The 22,973-nt window shown below is 34.8% G+C and overlaps 1 protein-coding gene across 3 annotated transcripts in view; it reads left to right on the top strand.

The window, feature by feature from the left end:
- Window positions 1–22,703, top strand: part of LOC110447790 (GRAM domain-containing protein 1B-like) — a 61,728-nt gene extending 39,025 nt beyond the window's left edge. For all 3 annotated transcript variants that reach the window (XM_021493699.1, XM_021493698.1, XM_021493700.1), the window contains exons 7-16: window positions 7,821–7,952; window positions 9,591–9,762; window positions 11,664–11,810; window positions 13,011–13,225; window positions 14,032–14,134; window positions 14,914–15,201; window positions 15,838–15,910; window positions 17,064–17,177; window positions 17,669–17,783; window positions 19,070–22,703. In XM_021493699.1, the coding sequence (XP_021349374.1) occupies window positions 7,821–7,952; window positions 9,591–9,762; window positions 11,664–11,810; window positions 13,011–13,225; window positions 14,032–14,134; window positions 14,914–15,201; window positions 15,838–15,910; window positions 17,064–17,177; window positions 17,669–17,783; window positions 19,070–19,153 (1,443 nt within the window). In that variant the 3' untranslated portion in view covers window positions 19,154–22,703. The remainder of the gene's footprint in view (window positions 1–7,820; window positions 7,953–9,590; window positions 9,763–11,663; window positions 11,811–13,010; window positions 13,226–14,031; window positions 14,135–14,913; window positions 15,202–15,837; window positions 15,911–17,063; window positions 17,178–17,668; window positions 17,784–19,069) is intronic.
- Window positions 22,704–22,973: the final 270 nt, after the last annotated feature.

Genomic DNA, 22,973 nt, shown 5'->3' with positions numbered 1-22,973 from the left:
AATCAAGATTATACAATTTCACAATGCGTGTTACACAGTATTACAGCGACCGTTAGGCTGTCAAGAATGGGTTTAGCTCCAAATTAACAGAACAGGTAAATAACAATTTTATGAGTGTCCGGAGTTTTACCTGACCAGTGCCTGACACACAGAGCTGATATGCGATACCGTTTGACCGTAATGAATAGTATTTGTTATTTGCATTCGTTTGCCTATATATAGCTTCCCTTCACCTGGATTTTCACACCCCCGGCCTTACCCGGACGAGTTACGTAAGTGCTCAGGCGGGGAGAAAACTACGGTCCAGGTACATGTACAAAGTGCTTATGTTTACCTGTATACGGGATTGTGTTGTAATTTTACATGTGTCGATTCCGTTTGTTTAAAAACACAAAACACAATTTCTAAATATAAGAATGTATAGACAGAAAGATAAGTTTATAGATGTTGCTAGAATATAGAAACAAACGTAAACATCAAGTTTATATGTTTAAACACGAAACCGTAAAAATTGTTAAGGCATTCCTCAATTTACATCAAGNCAGACGACAGTTATTGACAAATATGGTATCTGACCACAGTTATTGACAAATATGGTATCTGACCACAGTTATTGACAAATATGGTATCAGACCACAGTTATTGACAAATATGGTATCAGACCACAGTTATTGCAANACACCGCACATCGTGTAACGTTGTGCGATCCCACAACTGTACTATTGATTATGTCAATATAACCCCGTTGTACTATAAAATGACTCTGCAATTCATGGTTGGGGTCAAACAACATACCATGTCCTTTCGCAAAATTAATATCACAAACACTAATGAACCACTTTGATTAAGTGGGAAAGATCATACTTCCTTTTGGCATTGACCAGAATAAATAAAAGGCTCATATATTAATGAGCCAAAAATCGAAAAATGTGCTTCATGCATGGACAATGAACTGGAAGCCTTTTCTATGGCCTAATGCTTTATGTACAAGTTGAAGTATATGAAGTGGTGGTAATTCTAACATTTATAGATTGGTTTGAGTTGCTGAAGACACCATGATTTTTTTCCTGGTATGATAGTGATTATTTTACATATTTCAAAGAGTTCCACTTCTTAATTGTGGTCATTCATCTTAAATTTTGGTAAAAGTAGTCTATATTTGATGGAAATAACAAAAAAAAACGTAAACAATAACACAAATTGTTTTGATATATACAGTAGTTGCCAGAGGCCACACAAAGCTTACATATGATTTGTGACCACCAGGTTTGAGTGATTTTAATTTGGGGGTTCCATTTTTTTTTTTTTTACATGAATATGAAAAAAAATAATTCTGAACAAAAATGAAATCTACTAAATTAATAGCAAATTAAACCAGGTATTTACCATTGCACACTTTGCCATGGTAGCTACACCTAAAATCTGTGAAAAAACTATCATGCAGAATTGACCGTTTAAATAAATGCAAAAAAAACTAGAGACCACAAAGTGGTTAACAGTATTCTATTCCTGTCACAAGAAATACATGTAGTGTATTTGTGTATCCTTGCTAGAGCTTTGACAAACCAATCAATGTTAGTCTATGCATACACTGGTCCAATTTGTAATGTAATTGGAGGTCGCCCGACAACACAAGGACATTCTAGTTTGTATGGTCAGACTCTTAATAACGAAAAATATTTATTACTGGCAAAATTATCATTGGTGTTTCCTTACTGGAAGCTGTAATATTAACTCACTCACCTCTGAAGACACATTTGAACTCTCCCAACTCAAAGGATGGAATAGTTCATTATGAAATTTCAGGGGTGAATGAGTTAATGATCAATTAGAGCCGGTCAACAGAGATCCAAGGTTTAATAAGAGGATGAATTGTAAAGATCATAATGTTTGTATGGACACAGGCAAGCACACAGAAAGATGATGATAGTATTAGGTAATCAATGTTTGTGTTCCCTTACTATATATAATAATAATAATTTGAGGTTCTTATTTACCGCTTTATCACAACTTAGTTCATAGGTCGTCTCAAAGGGGTTCACAAATTATTATCCGTGGTTATAGGGCCTTCACAACCAGTATCTTTCTCAACTCCCTGGGGAGCATACAGCCGGTGCTGCCATTTCACAGCTAGCATTCAACAATTCTAGCACTGCCCAACCAAGTACTCATTTACAGCTGAGTAGACTGGAACAATTAAGCGGAGTAAAGCACCTTGTTCAAAGATACAACACTGTGAGTGCCATGCGGTGAATCGTACCCTCAACCTTTCGGTCAGGAGCCAAGCGTCCTACCACTAGACTACCGTGCCTCCTAAAGATAGTCTGTAGGTATGCAAATGAAGATGTTCCGCTGATCCAAGGTTGTTATTGTGGGGTGTCTGGCAAAACTACCATTAAATTGCATAGTCAACTGGATAAAAAACATATAAATCCGTTAAATTGGCAACTGATTAATGAAGATTTACATATAAAATTCATGTCTCAAGTCGTAAAGATGTCTGATTTGAGGTTTAATTTCTTTTTGTGGAATTTTTAGACAAAATCAATTTTCTTAAATAAACAGACTGAAAAATTGTCAATACTTTTCAGGGGTGAATGGAGACTAAGCTAGTTAATGTTTATGCTTAGAGGTTTCAATTTAATAAAGGGTTTTATTTAGACAAGGTCAGATAATACAGGTTTCTTAATCAGACAGTATTAAGCTAACAATGGAAAATCAATGGTTTATATGCAGGTTTCCAAGTTATACAGTTTTAGTAAGGTAGGTAACACAATAACACAACAGAACTGTGTGTAATGTTATCATTTTGTATTTCTAATTTGTAAGTTTCAATCAATAAATAATCCCCAGAAGATTGGAGGCCATACTGAGCTTAACAGTTAGTTAAGGTATATCGCTCACTTAATTAATTATGGTTTAATCAAAATTTTCAATCTTTGAATTATTTAAAACCAAGTTTCAGAAGAAGGCAAAAAATCATATTTATATCAGAAGTTAAATCATTTAAAATTCCAGAACATAAATGATGTACATTTTAGTTTCCAATTTTTGCTTCATGAAAAATTTCATTGACACGTTGATATAGATTTGACAATCCAAGTTAACAATGCTTGATACAACTGGAGCACAGGTGTATAGATAGGTAGACTATGCGAACTCACCTCATTTGTCTGAAGTATTGTCAGCTTACAAAAAATCAACACAAAAAGGATTTTTGTATATTTTTCAAAAATATTAGAAAATTAGAATACCTTTTTTTGTATAGAAATCCAAATGGAATGTCAATGTGCTAGAACTATAAAAAAAAAATTCTATGAACATTTTCAAATATTTGTCAAAATTAATGTTTTGAAAATGTTTTTAGATCACTGGTAAAGCTCAAATCGGCTTTGAAGTTCCAGGTCCGTTCGTACACTTACCTAGAGTTCTTCAAACTTTAATGTAAAATCTATAGTCGACCAGATCAATTGATCGCAGTTAGTACTCCACACAGGCTATTGTCTGTGAGTTGCTTGCCTTAAGTATAACCGTTCTAAGGTATTTATAAGTAATGCATACAGGTAGTGGTACCTGTAGGTTCGTCAAAGGTAGTTCTCCACATGGTCAGAAACCGGCACAGCATTTGTGTGTATTAGTGTGACCCTGAACTAGCACTGTCGATGATCACTTTTCAATACCTGTGGGATTTACGCCGGTTTTGTATTATTTATAACCCATACCTGCGAAATACTGGGTCTCTTCTAATTACTCTGTGCTAGCTCTTGACAGGTATTGTACCTGGTTCTAGGGTAAACTCGTTAAGGTATTGCAGTACAATGGCCACTCCAACAGGTAGGTGTTCTGATTCTAACTCTAACACTCTGTGTGGAACTTAACAATTGTGACGGTTCATAATGTTTGTAGTTAAAATTTTAGAGTTCAACAGTTGTCTTATAATAGCTCATTTAAACATTTAAGGGTAAATCTTCATTTGAATGCAGGTCGAGTGTTAATAATGGTAAAACAAATCAGGTGTGAAATTGTAATTATATATGACTTTGTATTGTATTTGGATAGATCAACTATGAATGAATATATACTTGGTCACATAATGTCTGGAGGCCTATAAAATAACCCAGAGTTTTGTGTATGCATGTACTCTGACCCAGTAACACATGTGTGTAGACTAACAGGTACATGTGTATACACATGTTCTGTGTAACATTAAGTAGAACATGTGTGCACATGTACCTTTAACCTTACCTGTGAGATGACTATATAGCTACAAGTACAAGATTTATAAATATTACCGTGAGCCGAGTTATAAATATTACCATTAGCCGAGTTTCTTCCCATGGTGAATTAATGATTCACTCCAGGGCTATCTAAATATTAACTTTAGCTGGTAACAGGGCATATGTACGTATACCTGGACCATAATTTTAATGATCCAAGTCCCTGTAATGTTTAAATTCCAGCAAATTTTAAAACTGAAAAACAAAACTGTTTGCAGTGTAATTTATTTGACAACTCGGTGAAAACGTATATTTTAAAGTTTGTTCTGTAATAGTTTCGGTCAGTTAGCTGTAATTTTGTAGGTACAAAACATTATTTTATGATAAATTATAGTGGGTGGTGCCTTGATATTTGCTAAGCTAGCTGTCATCACAGTTACATCAGGGGATCAGATGTTCCGTCTCTTGGTTGTTTAAAATTTACCTGTTAATCAAATTTGATTGAAATGAATTTTTAACCCCAAGCAAACCCCCCTCCCCCATCCAATACCCAGCCGTGACCCTCAAACCCTATGACATTTCGACATTCCTCCAACCCACTATAATACTACCCCCCCCCCCCCACACACACACACACACACACACACACTTTCTCTTCTCCCTACTGCATCTTTATAGTATCAATTTCAATTTATTATATCATTCCAAAAAATAAGGCTATTTAGGATTCTTGTTGTTTCTCAGAAAAATTGTGTACAAGTTTCAGTTTCGTTGAATCCTTTGATAATATTGAGATACGAGAAATTATTATATCGTTTTAATCCTTTGACCCCTATGTACCTTTAGTACACTGATCTGTATGAGCCCATTATGGTCTACAGTGGTGAAAGGGTTAGTGTTGATCAGTGTCCTGTTTAAAAACTGCAGTATAGTTACTGTTGCAACAAATCAAAATATCAAGGTTTTATCAAAATACATGCCTTAAATTTAAAATTAGTAGAGGAGTATTATTTAGGGATTAGCCGATTAGCCGTTTATTTTGTTACCTTTCGTAATAGCCTGTAAACTATACGATTGCGAAATGTGAGTTGACATATTTAAAACACTAATCTCAATGTCTGTACACGCAGATATTCATAGTCGGGATTGACTCTCGTGTGGGTGATGCTATAATTGTATTCAAGTTGGTTTTGTTAAATCTGTGTTAATACTATTGACAAATAAGACTTAATTAGGAGATGATTTCATTGTTATAAGTCTCCATGCCCTTTTATTTACTGCAGTGTATATATGGTTACTGTTAAAACCGGTCAAAAAAACTATTTTTCATTAAAACACTTGCAGTATAGATTTGGGGTTTAGCTGTTTTTTTGTTACCTTTCGCAATAACATGTTAATGATTATGAAATGTTGGTTGACTAATATAAGGCAGATCTCTCTCTCTGTGTCTGTATTCACACAGATGGTCCGGATCGATGCTTGTGTGGATGTAGCTATGATTAAATGATGATACACCACAGGTAACATCGTCAAATATGTATACAATGTATATATAGAAATGGGTAAATGTTTGTATTATGTGGCTGTAGCTATATCTAGTTATATACAGAAACATAGGTAGGGATATGATCAAGAGTATAGGCCAAACATACAAAAGATTGGTTTGTTTCCTGTTACATGTCTGGAAAAAATTAGTGTACTTGGTACTGTATTTTTTAACTCATTCACCCCTGAAGACACATTTGAACTCTTCCAATTCAAAGGTTGGAATAGTTCATTATGAAACTTCAGGGGTGAATGAGTTACATACGAAATGTTGGTGGGTACTTTCTCCTTCGTGGTTTGAAGCCAATAAGATTGTTTCATGGTACAAACTTTCATGGATATCCTTACTATTAACAAACATCAGACACGTATATCATCCAAATTTGTTTGTGTTTATGTTCTTGGATCAATAATAGCAACCACGAAAACCCAAATTTCTATAGCAGAGTTATCTTGACATTAATCCATTCACCCCTGAAATTTCACAATGAACTAATCCATCCTTTGAATTGGAAGAGTTCAAATGTGTCTTCAGGGGTGAATAAGTTAACAATATAAGTGTTTCCTTAAAAATAAGAAATAAAAAAAAGTTTAGGGAAGCCACACAAAATTAGGGTAAGTAAGGGTTATGAAAACAAACAACATCTTTTGATTTGGCCTTATAGAAATTAGTAATGGTGTTATAATTAAAGCTTGCCTTGTAATCAAATGGACATGGTTGTGTGTTAGCTCATTTACCTTTGAAATATCATGATGAGCTATTCCAACCTTTGAGTTGGAAGAGTTTAAATTTGTCTTCAGGGGTGAATAAGTTAAACAAGGGTGATATTTTCATAAAGAAAACATAGAAATTGATATCAATATACTGTAAACATACTTATTTTTTACGGATTCAAATTTCAACAGATTAGAAAAGCTTCACTCAGTAACTACTGTACTGGAGATCAATTATTTCTACCTGTGTGCAGTGTTCCACTGAAGGAATGTCAAATGTTATTATCCCCCGCTTTCACCGAAACGGGGGATATCAATTTGGGTTTGTCCGTCCGTCAGTCTGTCTGTCTGTCACGCTTCGTTTCAGTGCAATAACTGCAACAAATGTTAACCGATTTTCTTCAAACTGTATATATACAAATTCCACGAATTTGCTTGTTTTATCACATAATGTACTGTGTTATCCAGTGAACGTTCCTATGTCAGATTTATTTTGCATATTATAATAAATACCCATGTACTATGACCTATCAGCCCTGTGAGTGGTTGTATGTTTCAATTGTGACGTCACGCCAAGGACAAGTACATGACGTCACAAACTAACACACTGGAGTCAAAATGGCGGCATTTTACATTTCAAGGTCACATGAAAATTGTCGTTTTACAGAAATAAATGTTACAAATATTGATCATGTGATAAAAAGGATCTTACACTCATTTCATATAAAATTTATGAAACTCGTCACAATTTTTTTCATTTTAGCTCGCCAGAGGCTCTCTAAATTGAAAACAAACTTAGACTCGTTTCATAATTTAAATCTCATATGAAATAGAAACTTGTGTAGGATCCTATATGTATTGAATATATAAAATGTATTAAAAGTGTCAGTATTTTTTATCTCACTGATATTATACTATATACCGGGAAATTGTTGCCCGGTCCAACATTCGCCTGTGTCAGTAAAATCCAGTTTTAAGTTTGCCCTTCATATTTAATTGCTATTTATAATATGTTGTTTACAAATGTTCGCTGTAATGACAAATTCGCCCTCGTTGTGGAGGGTGCAGCCCTCATTATTGGGGAGGGTGAAAAAAGACAAGAATTAAACTGCAGTGAAATTTACTGGTCAAATTTTAGTATACATATTGACTAGTCATGTATAACTATTCAAATGAGCATGTTTTGTAATTTTACACAGACTTTAAAATTTACATTATAATAAATATCAAATTGGTCTATGTTAGTTCTATACTTTAAACCTCTAGGCTTCATTTCAATACGTATAAAAATGGCTTGTGTTTGTTAAAATATAATCAATGTTACGTATGTGTTTGGTTTGGCAGCCGATGTCCCCCAAAGAACTTTGGCAATGGGTCCACTATAGTTACGGAGAGGAGCTTGGTTTGACGTCGAGTGATGACGACTATGTGGCGCCACCTGCAGGAATCGAAGAGGCAGTGGAAGAGAACAGTAAGGTACGGATGAAACATGTCACATGGAATAGGGTAACTCACCCATGATTCAAGCATTTCTCTCATATTTTACAGGGCTTCTTTAGTATTTGCATTCTGTCCATCAGTCTGTCTGAAGAATTCCACGTAGAATAACCAGGTTTGGTGTGCAAGTACATATTGCGATATGGAGTGTCAAGTACAAAAAGTAGGTCGCTGTGACCTATAAGGTTTGATGTTTGACCTCAATCTATGGAAAAGGTTGTCTAGGGGGAATGTCTTCTATGCTATTTGACCTGGAGTAACAGATTTAGTATGCATGTACATCTTGGGAATGTAGAGTGTTGAGTCTAAAAAGTAGGTCACTGTGACATATGGTTTGATCGACCTTCAATGACCTCAACCTTTCAAAAAGTTTGTCTTCAGGCATATATTCAATACTATTTGACCTGAACTAACCAGATTTAGTGTGCAAGTACATCTTTGGATGATGGAGTATCAAGTACAAAAAGTAGGCCACTGTGACCTACCCTTGGTTTGATGTTTGACCTCAATTTTTGAAAACGTTTGTCTGGGCATATCTTCTATGCTACCTGACCTGGCGTTACCAGATCCGACATGCATGTCTTAGCTGACGAACTACTGAACAAAAGAAGTATGTCATTATGACATTTATTCTGAGATAGGTGTACTACAGCTCAGTAAATAAAGAAATCATTACTGATGGGGGACTATGGATTGCCTCTTAAGACTTTGCCTTGTCCACTAATGGAATAGGGCTAAAATTTTATCTTTAAGGAGTTAAGGATGGGATGGAGATATTTTAAAGGGATATAATATGTATTGGGCACATCGGGAAAGGAGCAAAATTGTGTCCCCCCCCCCCCCCAAAAAAAAAAGTTCACAACCAAAATTTCTTTCTTTTATTTTCTTGGCTAAAAGTATTAATTTTAATGAGTAAGTATCTTTGAATCAACAATTGTATAAGCTGTCACAGCGATGTTCAATTCCATTTGTAAGATGTATGATCAATCTTGTTGCTATGTTACGGCTATTAAAAACATGTTGCGCGTTCGCCCAGGTGAGGCAGGCAATGGATTCTGGCCCCGGGCAGGAACATACCAATGTCCTTAAAACTGGTAGTTTATGATGGTTGTTATTCCCTGCTTAACGATCAGCATTAAGGGGAATGGCAACAACTGGTTCACCCGTTGTCAGTATAATGGGACCGGATGGAATGCTGTCCAGGGGTGCCTTTGGCATGGTATTACAGTGAGATAGCACTATAAAGTCGGCATCAGATCCGCCGCTATCACAAGCAGGCAAGCACATCAACATACCCTGTGTCCTGCATACACACACGCAAGCACGCATACACTACACACATGGAGGCACGTCCTTTAAAATGACCTCGGCTGTTAATAGGAGGTTAAACAAAATTAAACCAAACCAAACTATTAAAAACAATTATTTTTACCTTGAAAATTAATATAATTGAGGCAAGTTGTATTTTTGTCAGAGGTCTCCATGTAAATCTTTCCTTTGTTATAATTTTGACCGAGTTTTCTAAATTTTGAGTTCCAGCTACAATTTTAGAGAAAATTTTGTATTCTCTTGTTTTTTTCGTTCATAACCTACTTGTAACTGATCTGTGTTTTTCAGTGTGAAAACACTGACTCGTCCGAGGTTGTCCCTGTCGGTGATATAGTGGACGAAGACATTGGTGAGGGAAAACCCCCAGAGGTACTGGACTTCACAAAGATGGACAAATCTCCTAACATGGCGTCACTAGATCTCCCGACAGATCAGAGTGATACAACGGACGAAAGCGAAGGTACAGTCCCCTTACGGACACATTCGAGAGTCACTGGTCAAGCACAATACGCCACAGTTTCTGGCCAAAATGGCTGGACATTAAATTATGTGAATTGGTAGATCATTTCAGATAACACAAACTTAAGACAATTGATCCTGTAGCGTTTAAACAGTAACCAGGACAACCACTGCCCGTCAAAGAATAAGATTCATGAGGCTTTTCTGTAACTTTACTCATTTGACCTCCTGAAACAGAGAGAAAAAATCACCATACTTGTGGATTTCTTGGACATTGGTTATTAAAAAGATTAAAATGTCTTTCTTTTGTGATGGTCTTGATGTATCAGAAAGAACAGCCCTCAGATGTGTCGATCATAGCAATCATNAAACAAACACTCAGTTTTAAAAATAAACGGTTATACTCAAAACTAAACACAAGTCTTCGAAGAATAAACGTCGGTTTAATCAATAAACGGTAACTCGTCAAATATAAACGATAATCCAAAAAATACACACAAAAAGAGAACAACTAAACGATTTTTGAAAATTAAACAAAAAAATGAAAAAAATACACGTTAAGGGTCCACCAGTGTATGGCATGGCACATAATCCAATTACATATTTTCAAAATTACCAAAACACTGAAGGAACACACTTCAACTTCTTGTCATACAGTGACAGTATGGCCTTGCACATTTTAAATTTCATTACATAATTTCCAAAAATTATCACAAAACTCAAGACATACATTTAATTTCTTGCTAGATATTTAATGAAAATTTCACGCCACCGGCATTCATGTCCCTCAAAGTTATGTATCAGCCATGAGGTTGCTGAAAAAAATATCTTAACTCTTTTAGTACTGTTGATGCTCTCTCTTTTTGACAAATTCTGAAATGTGTTGTCTGCTGGCACCATATGGTATAGATAATTATAAGACTCTTCCATGCCAAGGGGTGTAGGATAGGGAAATTTCACCTGAGGGTTTTCAAATTTTGTAAAACCTGAGGCTTTGCCAATTGAGTTTTGCCAAATTTGAAAATACTGATGGTGGAATTTCCCTATCCTACACCCTTGGGCATGAAAGAATTTTTTTCTTTCATTCCACCTACCAGAATAAGCTCAGAAATCATGAAAATCTGTTTGGGCTGGTTTCCATTTTGAAAATATCAATGTTTCCCCTCAGCTTTTTTGACGAAGATGAATTCTTCAGCGAGATTTATAGCATACCCCATATTTGCAAACAGTTTGTGCAGAGAGAAAAAAATCAGAGAAAAACAGTGTTTTGATGTTTTCTATGGTTAGACATGCTTAAATGAGCAACATGTACAAAAATATTTCACTTATCTTTATATTAACTCATTCACTCCAGAAGACACATTTGAACTCTTCCAATTCAAAGTTTGGAATAGTTCATTATGAAATTTCAGGGGTGAATGAATTAATGAGGATTATTATTGTGCTCAATGGTTTACAATTCCAATAGCCACCTGGCACTCAGATCTAGAGCTAGGTAGTAGATTTTAAGTTGGGGCAAGTAAATATTTACAATATAAACTATAAAAATATAATCACAGCAGAAAATGAGATTCAATGTCTGCTAATGAAGTTCTGCGTACCACAGCTGATGTATTCCTAAATGGGATTCACTAGTCTGGCCATAAGAGTAATAGAAATTCAAAAGAAGAGATGACCAGACAACTTAAGATAAGGCGTCTCTGCAAATTCAATCCAGTTTACATGTTTTGGCCATCATCAGAACAATGTACATGAATTTTACAAATATCAGTAGAAATGTAGTAGAACTTTTTAAAACAATGTGCAGGCTAGTATTCTATATATGAAATTGTTCACCACTGGTGACTTTTTATAACTGTTTGCTTGTGCGTTCCTGTAGTGTAACAAAACTTTGTGTTTCAGGAGAGGTGGTTTGTACGTCGGACCATAACCACTTCTGTAAACAAATGCTGTTTTCTGTGTACCATATCCAAGTGGAGAAGTTGTTTGATCTTCTGTATAACGACACTCCCTTCATACAAAGTGTTCATCAGTCTAAACGAAACAGTAGTAAGTATGCCCCTCTTTATACTGACACTGCCTTCATCCAAGTGTCCATCAGTCTAAACGAAACAATAGTTAGTATATGTATATCTGTCTTTATACCGACACTGCCTTCATCCTAAATGTCCATCAGTCTAAACCAAACAGTAGTAAGTATGCCCCTCTTTATACCGACACTGCCGTCATCCAAAGTGTTCATCAGTCTAAATATAACAGTAGTAAGTATGCCCCTCTTTATACCGACATTGCCTTCATCCAAAGTGTCCATCAGTCTAAACAAAACAGTAGTTAGTGTGCCCCTCTTTATACTGACACTGCCTTCATCCAAAGTGTCCATCTGTCTAAACGAAACAGTAATCAGTAATAAGTATGCCCCTCTTTATACCGACCCTGCCGTCATCCAAAGTGTTCATCAGTCTAAATATAACAGTAGTAAGTATGCCCCTCTTTATACCGACACTGCCTTCATCCAAAGTGTTCATCAGTCTAAACAAAACAGTAGTATGTATGCCCCTCTTTATACCGACATTGCCTTCATCCAAAGTGTCCATCAGTCTAAACAAAACAGTACTTAGGATATGTATATCTGTCTTATACCGACACTGTCTTCATCCAAAGTGTCCATCAGTCTAAACGAAACAGTAGTAAGTATGCCCCTCTTTATGCCGACACTGCCTTCATACTGAGTATCCATCTGTGCAAATGCAAAAACAGTTTCCCCCTTTTCTTCATCCAAAGTGTTGCATGTTGTCACATGTCTAAATGCAACAGTAGTAAGTAATTCAATCTTAATACCAACACTGCCTTCATCTGGAGACTGCACCTGTTTAAATGCATCAGTAGTTATCCCCTCTTTATACTGACACTGTCTTCATCCATGTCGGTGTCCCCACTCTAAATGCATCAGCATTGTATGTGCCAACCCTCTCTATGCCGACATTGTGCTTTCACCCAGAGTGTCTGCCTGAACAAGCTTAACCATCTGCACTATACTTTCAAAATATCTTTTTTATTTAATTCAACACGAGGTCAATAAGATAATTTCAATAGAACGTTTAAACTTTTGCACATTTCCCAGAGCCATATTTTATATTTACGTCAGAAAGGATTAAAATCTTCACAAATATTTTTACACCTTAGCACAGGAAATCCTAATGATCACCATTATGTATAGTTTAAAATTAACTTTGTTGATTCCTGTTTCAGACTTGGCTGTCTCTCCCTGGCAGGATGACACCAATGGATCGGGAAACAGACATCGGACTCTAAGCTACACAGTGGCACTTAATTATTCCATCGGACCGAAGTCTTCACACACATTTGAGAAACAAACACTGTATAAGTTGTCTAAGCCCGGATCCCTGTATGTGGTCGACACAGAGTGTTCCATGGCTGGCATTCCCTATGCAGATGCGTTCGTGGTAAATAATATTTGATCATATATTCAAATAGTGTATACTGGAAATATTCGCGACAGTTTATAGGACCTGTGGCTTTATGAGTCATTTTTGGCTTCATAAAAATATTATTATATAATAAAAATTAATATGAAAATGCGTGTAAATATCTCTCTTTGTAATGCTATATCTCCTAAATCAGTTGCCGAATGAATTTGAAATTTCATATTTGCATACTTCATTTACTCCAGATAACAAATATAACAACTAATTATAAATCCCTGATGAGGCTGGAAATGACCCTTAACGCCCCGAGTCTTAATGGCCTTCTTTGCCCTGCCCAATGAATTTATCATGAGAGTGAATTCTAGTACACATCAGGGATATAATAATTACAAATCAAGGGCAAAATTAACACTTGGCGAACTTTGTTTTTTTATCGGAAAAAGGACGAATATTTATCTGGGTGAAAGTTTCTTCGTATACACTATTTAATCTTTTGTTGTTCCCACCTTTTTTGGGCATGACCATGAATATCTAAATAATTTTGATAATGAGAACATGTAGCTGTTTATGACCTTTAATGAAAACAAGGAATTATTAGGGGCCGAAATTGAGATGGGGAAAAGTTGGATAAGTTTAAAACAACTTTAAAACAATTTTGATGTTACAAATGAAGTGATGTCATAAAAAGGATATTTACTTGCTGTTTCTAAAAATAGAAACATAAAGTCAATATCACAAATCTCTGACCTCCACGTAATTATGATTCAACCAATAAGGCTGTACGAAAAATTGTGTTGTCTAATATTTTATTTGTTACGTTACAGGTTGTCAACAGGTTCTGTATATCGCATGTGACACGTCATAAATCTCGGCTACGCATCACAACAGAGATCCGATACAAGAAATCAGTCTGGGGACTTGCCAAGAGTGAGTAAAAAGTTACCAATTATGGGCTATTGATGAGGTGAATATATGTTTATATGGACCTATATAGAAAATGATATTGACAGAGACAAAGTCGAGGTCAGTATCACCTTTTCAGGTCCATATAACTACACGTACCTTAATTGCTGTAATAGATGCTTAAAAAGGCTTTAATCATTAAAAAAGATGGAACGTATGAAAATTGTTCGGAGGAAATCTCTGCTTTTGACAGAAAGAATTGTGATATTTTGTGACAATTGAATTGATGTTATTAAAAGAATATTTACCTGCTGTTTCTAAAAACAGTAAAACAGAGACAATATCACAAATGGCCAACCTCCACGTGATTATGTTTCAACCAATTGTTGTACACTAATATAAGTCAATGTTTAAAAATAAACCTTCAGGTTTTCATACTAGGTGTGTATCTCTACAATTAAATTTCATCTATAACATTTGGGCATCACAACACGATATTAAAATTTATTTTACAACAAATATAAAACAAGTTATTCTAATTATATTAATCACTCTTGTTGGCCCAGATGATAGCGCACAGTCGGGTCTTCGTTTGGGAGTAAACCAGAGTACCCAGAGAAAACTCATGTGCGCTTCCCACCACATGATATTAACTTATTCACCCCTGAAATTTCTTAATGATCTATTTCGGCCTTTAAATTGGAAGAGTTCAAATGTGTCTTCAGGGGTGAATGAGTTAAGAGATACCTTGTTAAATCACCAGATATAAAACGAACTGATTGTTTGCATACACATTTACTCAGGCATGATAGAAAAGAATGGCTATCAGGGATCTGAAGACTTCTTCAAAACCCTGGACACGCACTTGAAGCGAGAGGTAGACAGTTTACAGGAGACCACTAAGGGATCGCAGACGCAGTCGCTGAAACGGAAACTCCGCAAACGACGGACACGCACCAACACAGCTAACATGGAAAACGCAACACTGAAGCCAAGCAAGCCCGGCATGTCTCGACATCTGTCTCTGATGGAAAACAAAAGCAAGCAATCACGTCATACGCCACAGGCAGTTCCCCCATCTCCTATACGATGTAAGTATATGACTATATGTACAGCTTGAAGTTCCCCAATTCATTCTCATTCACAATATACACATGTACTTGGTCTAAAGTCTCTTTCTCTCCTCTTCTTACGTGATATACAATTTGGCTTAACCCTTTCACCCCTAGGTAACTTTAGTAGACTCTATAGCTACCATACATTGATCTGGATGAGTCTATTATGGTCTATAGAGGTGAAAGGGTTAAGAGCCCAATCCCCAGTAAGTTATAAGTTTCTGCTTCATGAATAAGTTGTGAGTTATTGCTTTGATACATAAACAATTTGTAAGTTTCTGGTACTGTCAGAGCTTAATTTCCTGTTTAGAGTATACGTATTAGCCTGAAGGCAGTTTTTTTTCAAATATTGCTAGTCCATAAATTTATTTACAATTTCCTTTTAAATCCCGCTAATTAAACTAACCAAATGATTCATTCAATTAATGAGCTTCAGTAGATCTAGACCCCGTGACAGAATGTTTTTCACTCCCCAAAATAAGTTTTGGCTCTTTTGTTTTATTAGACAGATCTATTTGACATAAGTTTTGAAATTTAACTGCAGCCAAACTTTCCTGGTACACTGTTACCCAAGATATTGATTCAATTTTTGATGTATTTGATTATTTTCAGCTGTATCACAAAACAGAGAAGAAAAATTGATGAAACTAAATGCTGACACCTTAGTCAGAATAATCCTTGTTGTGTAAGTATTGATGACCGTACCCGAGACTAGGGGCCTGTTCGTTTATGCAGAACAACCTGTTTGGCCGTTTACTAATGTAACAAATTCAGGTATAAATCCTGGCGGACCTGCAAATGTTTATGCAGGTCTTGCAAGGCTTTGTCAAGGCCCACCCCAAAGCAGCATCAGATTACTATGTCCGACCTTATTTAATAAACGAACAAATGGTCCGACCAGTTTGACCGTTTAAACGAAAATGGTATTAACTATATATGGGGCCGTTTCTAATAATCAAAAAAGAACAGAATATGCCGCATGCCTGAGATAGTTTATAGCTTTTTCAATTTTTCACATTCTCTAGTGCTGATCAAAGTTGAGAGCATAATTTGTTTATGTTTGAAGTGTTTGGGTCAAATTATAATATGTTTTTGTAAATACTGGATCCAGTACAAGAGGGAAAATAAAATATATACCCATAGTATCAACACACATGGACAAAATATAGCTCAACGTTTGCAGACAGGAAAAGTATATCTCAAAACGTCAACAGACAAATACAAAATATACTGCAATATCTACAAAGACAAAATAAACCACAGCATTATTACACAAGGACAAAATATACCACGATGTTAGCATACAGAGGCAAAAAGTATTTAAAAACGTCAAAAGACCATGCTAAAATTATATACCACAGCATCAAAATAAAGCTCAATTCAATACTTCAAGACAAAATATACCACATTATCAATACACAAGGACAAAATATACAACATTATCAATACACAAACACAAAATATACAACATTATCAATATACAAGGACAAAATATACCACATTATCAATACACAAAGACAAAATATACCACATTATCAATACACCAAGACAAAATATACAACATTATCAATACACAAAGACAAAATATACAACATTATCAATACACAAGGACAAAATATACAACATTATCAATACACAAAGACAAAATATACCACATTATCAATACACAAGGACAAAATTTACCACATTATCACTACACAAAGACAAAATATACCACATTATCAATACACAAAGACAAAATATACCAAACGTCAACACACAACATCAAAATATTTGCTCTTACTGTTGATAGTTATCGTTCCACTTAAGTAAGTGATGACATGTGTCTTTATTTTCAGGCTCGTCTTATTGGTGGTATTTAATGCCATACTATTTTACAAACTCTGGTCCTTGGAGGGTTTTGCTACCATGTTGTACTCGCCTAACGCATCGCCCAATGTCGACCAAACAACGTAAGTTTGTAATACTGACAACACTTAGTTAAGCAGATATCCTACATCCCAACTCTACATACATTAAAATTTCCGGAGATCTTTCAATAAGTGTATAATTTATTTTGTGATATTCAGTATTGTTTTATAGAAATCTTGAGACATTAATGTCTTTTCAGAAACTTAAAGAGTCCGGAGTTGTTTTTAAAAAGCAAAAGTTTTTCAAAAGTCGAAAAAACTTGGTTTAATAATCCTTATTTATTTTATAGAAATCTGAAGACATCAATGTCTTTTAGAAATCTATAGAGTCCAGTAATGATTTAGATAGCTTTTGTTTTTCAAAGTCAAACTGAAATGTTGTGATAAACATTATCGTTTTATAGAAATCTGAAGACCTCAGTGTCTTTTTAGAAATCTGATGTATCCAGAGATGTTTCACAAACCATTATATATTTGTTTTCAGAAATTTGAAGTGTATAAATGTTTTATCTAATCTGTTTATTTTTCTGTAGTCCAAAATCTCAGGACGAGTGGGTGGGTGTTCTGAAACAGCAGCAGTACCTGTACGAACGTGAAATAGATAAATGGAAGGAAATCCTGTCCTCATCGATTACGCTCATTGATCAGGTACAATACAACCGGCCGAGACATCTTTGTTGTGGGGGGCACTAAATTTTCCTTAACCCTTTCACCCCTATGTTATAACTTTAGTAGACTCTACCATGCATTGATCTGGATGAGTCAATTATGGTCTACAGTGGTGAAAGGGTTAAGGATCCCTGTTGCACTGCTAGTGATTTGTCATAAAGGAGATCTCTCTCATTCCACATATCCATTGAGGGAGAATGTGTGTGACACGTGACTGAAACTTCTCCTCAATTTATCTTTACCTTTTTGTCTCACCGCCATGAAGTGGAAGCGAGACTAAAGTGTTGTTTTTCCATTAAGTAGTACATCTCGGCCCATGCATCAAATAATGATTGCATCCTACCTTTCATGGTTCGTTTACTTTGTCAGTATCTCCATCAACATTAAGTTTTGGCATTTAAGTTAGTCTCTCTGATATGTGCATTGATGGTCAAAGCGGGGCATAGGCGAGACACATCAATCAGCTGAATGGCTTGTATGGCATGTATCAAAATTACTCCAAAAGCATTCATTGATTCAGACACACCTGTTTTGATCATAACACGCACCCTGCAGTTGCTAGGAGATCAGTTGACCACAGGACGTAGATCTTGAGTTTTAGTGATATTGGGCTTGAATGAGGGAGTTTCAAGGAGAGTGGTAAATTTTGGTCAAAATGTGGGAGAGTTGACAGCTACGATTTTTCCTATATATAGTTACCTCCCCTTAGTATTTGTTTGGATATAACTGAAGCACAGCTGGTCAGGTCACTACTGTTGTCCATGTAGATAGCACAACAGGTTAGAATGGTAGTATATCAATCTGAAGTCCTGGGTTCAAACCCTGGTCTAGCCGTAATTGTTTTTTTACATTCCGAAAACTGTTGTTGATAGTATTTTGTTTCTTTCCTCTTTATTATTTCTCATAAAAGTCACGTAATTCGAGGTCAAGGTTTTTTTTCCAAAAATGGTTTATCAAAGCTTTATAGTCATTCCCAAACACATATTTTTAAAATCTGAATTATATATTTTGGCAGTGGTACAGTGAGCCTAAGATTACTTTTTGTTTGTAAACCATAATTGTATTTCATGAGTAAAAAGTGAATTTGTACTTTGCAAATATTTTTTATGAGATATATTTCTATTCAAATCATGAAGACTAGGATTCCTGTAATTTGAAAGTTGAGCCTAAAGTTTTGAATACAATTTTTTTATCCTGATATTTTTGGCAGTTTTCACAATCTCAAAAGAAAAGTGACTATTAATTTAAAAACATTCTCTTTCCAGATGAAATTGACATTAGTTGAATTGCGGAACAGTTTAGAAAGCAGACTCTCTACAAAAGACATGTATAAGATGCATGATACGTGATAATAACTCAACCTCTCATCCCCGGACCCACAATCACATATGGATTCATCCCTGATAGTAGTGTGCAGAAGGTAATTCTATGTCATTAAAGGGGTGACCAGAATTACAATTACCTGTGGATGGATGTTATGTGCAAAACATAATCACCCCTACCAACAGAAATGGACTGTTCCAATGGAAGGGGGATTCCACTACTGGTGAAGGGAGATTAAGGATGCGCTCCTTGTGATTATAAGGATGGTGACAGATTCTTCCACTTCAGAGAGAGGGTGGTTCTTCAGTTGTAATAAAGGGCATAGATTGATCCCTATAGTACCAATGGAGCAGGTCTGATGCCAACCTTTTTCAGGTTGACTATAGAGAGAAGTTGAGTCCATTACCAGCCTAGGGTAGAAAGGTTCCTGTGATGGGTTATTTTCCTGTGATAGTGTAGCTGTGTTATATTGTACTTCCTAGTAGGTTGTCATAGGAAACATGGCATAAAGATGACGTCATCTGAAATTTACATCAAGTTGATGTCTTCAATACTGACATCATTAGAAGGGTGACATCAGAGTCATTATCAATGTTATTATGAGATGACATGTTATTTGATGAACACTTGTGATTCAAGATAAGAATTTATTTAAGATTATTAAGATATTTTGATATGATGTCATAACATGCCATGCCCACAAACAAGTTTAACATCATGTGATCTGATGATGTCATATGATCAGTAAGTGTCATGCGATCTGATGACGTCTTGTGATTTGATGGTGGCATATGATCAGTAAGTGTCATGTGATATGATGACGTCATGTGATTTGATGGTGGCATATGATCAGTGAATGTCATGGCCATATAAAGTCATACATTTGGATGCTATGTGATCAAATGTCTTATATTTAATATGATGTCATGTGATTCAGAATGTCGGAGAATGTCATATGACATGGCGATGTCATATGACATTATTATCTAGTGATCATTCCAATAGAAGAAACGCTGCTATAGATAACACTATAGTAGATGGGCATGGCCTGGATCTTTGTTTGACTTAAGGCATTTACTGCTTCGTATTACTGAAACAATGATACTAGCCTGTCAGAGCTGTGGTATTCAAAGTATACATGAATATTTAATCTAGAAATATTTTTCAAACATTGAATTTTGTTACAAAAACTGCCTAAAATGATAATCAGGATAATTCCCGGACCTCAAAATACATGAAAATTAATTGTAAAATTTCGGATACTTTTAATCATATTTTGACGAGCTGTGTTAACCACATACTAAGCTAATAAAAGCCTTGTAAAAACTGAGCTTACGGGTCAATCATGAGGTTCTTTCATTTCAAGCCCTTTTTATGCATTTAGCTACAATGTAAAAATTGTTCATAAAACGTCGGGGATGGTTGTAAAAAAAAAAGGGAAACATATTTTTGGCTTCGTCGCATTCATCCCATTCATAAAACATGATCTCCTGGGTTTATATCGCTGCTTACAGTTAGTACGTCCAATACTTGTTGGTCATTTTTACATCAATGTACAATTTCGGTACGGTTACATTACACATAGTGAGTTAGTAGAAATGATCTTTAAGTGCCATGTACCATCTCGTCATACCATTGTGTTGTCTATCAGATTTTATTTCTCACAAAGTCAGTTAATTACCAGATGTACCTTCACAAGGATTTTGATTGTCAATTTATTTTTTGTTAGAGAATTTATATAGACAGATTGTGATAATTGTACTTAAATGGTTTTATTTAGTATTTGTGGTTTACCTATATACATGTTAACTTTCACTTTGCCAAATACTGTATACAGTGTTATTTTTGGTGTCTGTTATTTTCACTATACAGTGATGGCAAACTTGTTCTTGTAAAGTAGTTCCACATACTCCATAATCTCGAACTACAAACTCAAAACTGTTAAATTTGTTTGTGAAACAAGAAAATAATTTTTCATGAAATTATGTTGGTTAATTTGTAAACAATTCAAGTTTGACACTCTCAAATTGTCCTCAGGTGAAATTCATGCAAACAACATTTTTCGGTTTTGAGTCAGTTGATAATTTGGACTTGTTAAGTTTTCTTTCTTTTCATTTTTGGGAGAATTTCACTTTTGAATATTTTTATATGAAATTCATGTAAAGAAAACTTTGGTACTGATATTCACTTGAAATAATATGTGAACTGCCATTTTCTAAATGAAATTCACATGAATTTCGTGTGTGAATTTCACAGTGTGATGTTGTTGGGAATATATAGTTCTCATGAATTTTAAAAGATGACTTTTTGGCAATAAAGAACAATTACGGGAAGATTTAAATGTAAAATGATAACTTATGTTCTATCGTTAATCTCAAAAAGCTTACTTAATTCTTCACTCTTAATGTTTATATATGTACACTGTGTCTACTTAAATCATAGAATATGTGATTGTAACACATTGCATTAGATGAAGTAAATAAAACAAGCATTTTGACAAGGTCATACAAATGTTTATCATAATAACTTGCATTCTGTTTTTAACCTCAAAAAAATTACTTAATTTTACTGTCTATGTTTTCATAGGTACCTAGCTACTTAAAAACAGAAAGACAGAATATAAGGGAGATAACTGGTTAAGTATTGACAAAATGCATATATATATATATGTCAGTTTTTTTGCGTTTAGCTATATATACTAGTGCTTACAATTTAATGACTCAAAAACTTCTTTTAATATATATGTTTTCATAAAGATGCATCCTTGCAGATTTTCCACATTTTCATGATTATAATAATATTATATTCTTACATATTTAAAATGATCAAATATAAGAGGGAGAGTACAATTGATATAAATCCAATTTCTTGCGTTTAGTATCATAATCCTACCTTGATGAGTATTAAGCTGTACCATGGCCATATTGTTTCTATGTGGGGACACAGAAGGTTATTTATAGTAGACAGTGTATATTGTATACCTGCATAACCAGATAGAAATTATTTGACAGAAATTTTAACTTTGCTGAAGGCTCCGGCTAAGTATAAAAATAGTGTAATAAGTTTTCAGATACTTTCGTTTTTGTTTTTTTCAATTAACGTTATATACACTTCTTTTATACTTGGAAAATAACTTTTTATAATAATAACAGTTTCTATATTTACAAAAATATAGCCAAAAGTCAGCAAGCATACATGTTTAAAATAAGTATGATACTTGTGTTGTCAACAAATGGTTTAATTTTACATCCAATTTTAAGTCACAGAACGATAAAAGGTAAATTGAGTTACAACAAATATTTGAAATGTTTGTTATATACATGTATATTAAGATATATATATATGGGCATTTAAACATGATCCTTAGAATATAAACAGATTAAAGACCTTAGTGGTGTTTTCTGATTTGAAACTTAGCTAATTGCTATAAATTAAACCAGAAATGTTTGCCTGTCTTTGGTTTATGATTTATCAGTAATATAAAAGGATACTTGTCATAATAATCAGGGGTCGACACTAACACTAGTCCGCTAGTCCTGGAGTTTGGACTAGTAGAGTTCAGCAAGGACTAGTGAATCACCTAACCTAACTGGTCTTTTGGACTAATGATATTATAAAATAAGAATGTTCCTTTTTTTAAAATTTAGAAAATTGCTGAAAATAAGATATATTGCATGATAATTGTTAAACTTTTCCTAAAACTTCATCATATTTTTATGGCAGTAGTTATCTTAAGTCCCCTACAGTCGATTACTTCTGATGTTTCATGCTGAAGATTGCGAAGGATTAGTAAATAATCTATTCAACTAGTTCTGTGGACTACCAAGCAAAAATAGTAAGTGTCTT

This window comes from Mizuhopecten yessoensis, unplaced genomic scaffold (assembly GCF_002113885.1).
Source record: "Mizuhopecten yessoensis strain PY_sf001 unplaced genomic scaffold, ASM211388v2 scaffold3621, whole genome shotgun sequence".
Taxonomy (NCBI): Eukaryota; Metazoa; Mollusca; class Bivalvia; order Pectinida; family Pectinidae; genus Mizuhopecten; species Mizuhopecten yessoensis.
The sequence above is the reverse complement of the archived record's forward strand: the minus strand, read 5'-3'. Positions and strand labels throughout refer to the sequence as shown.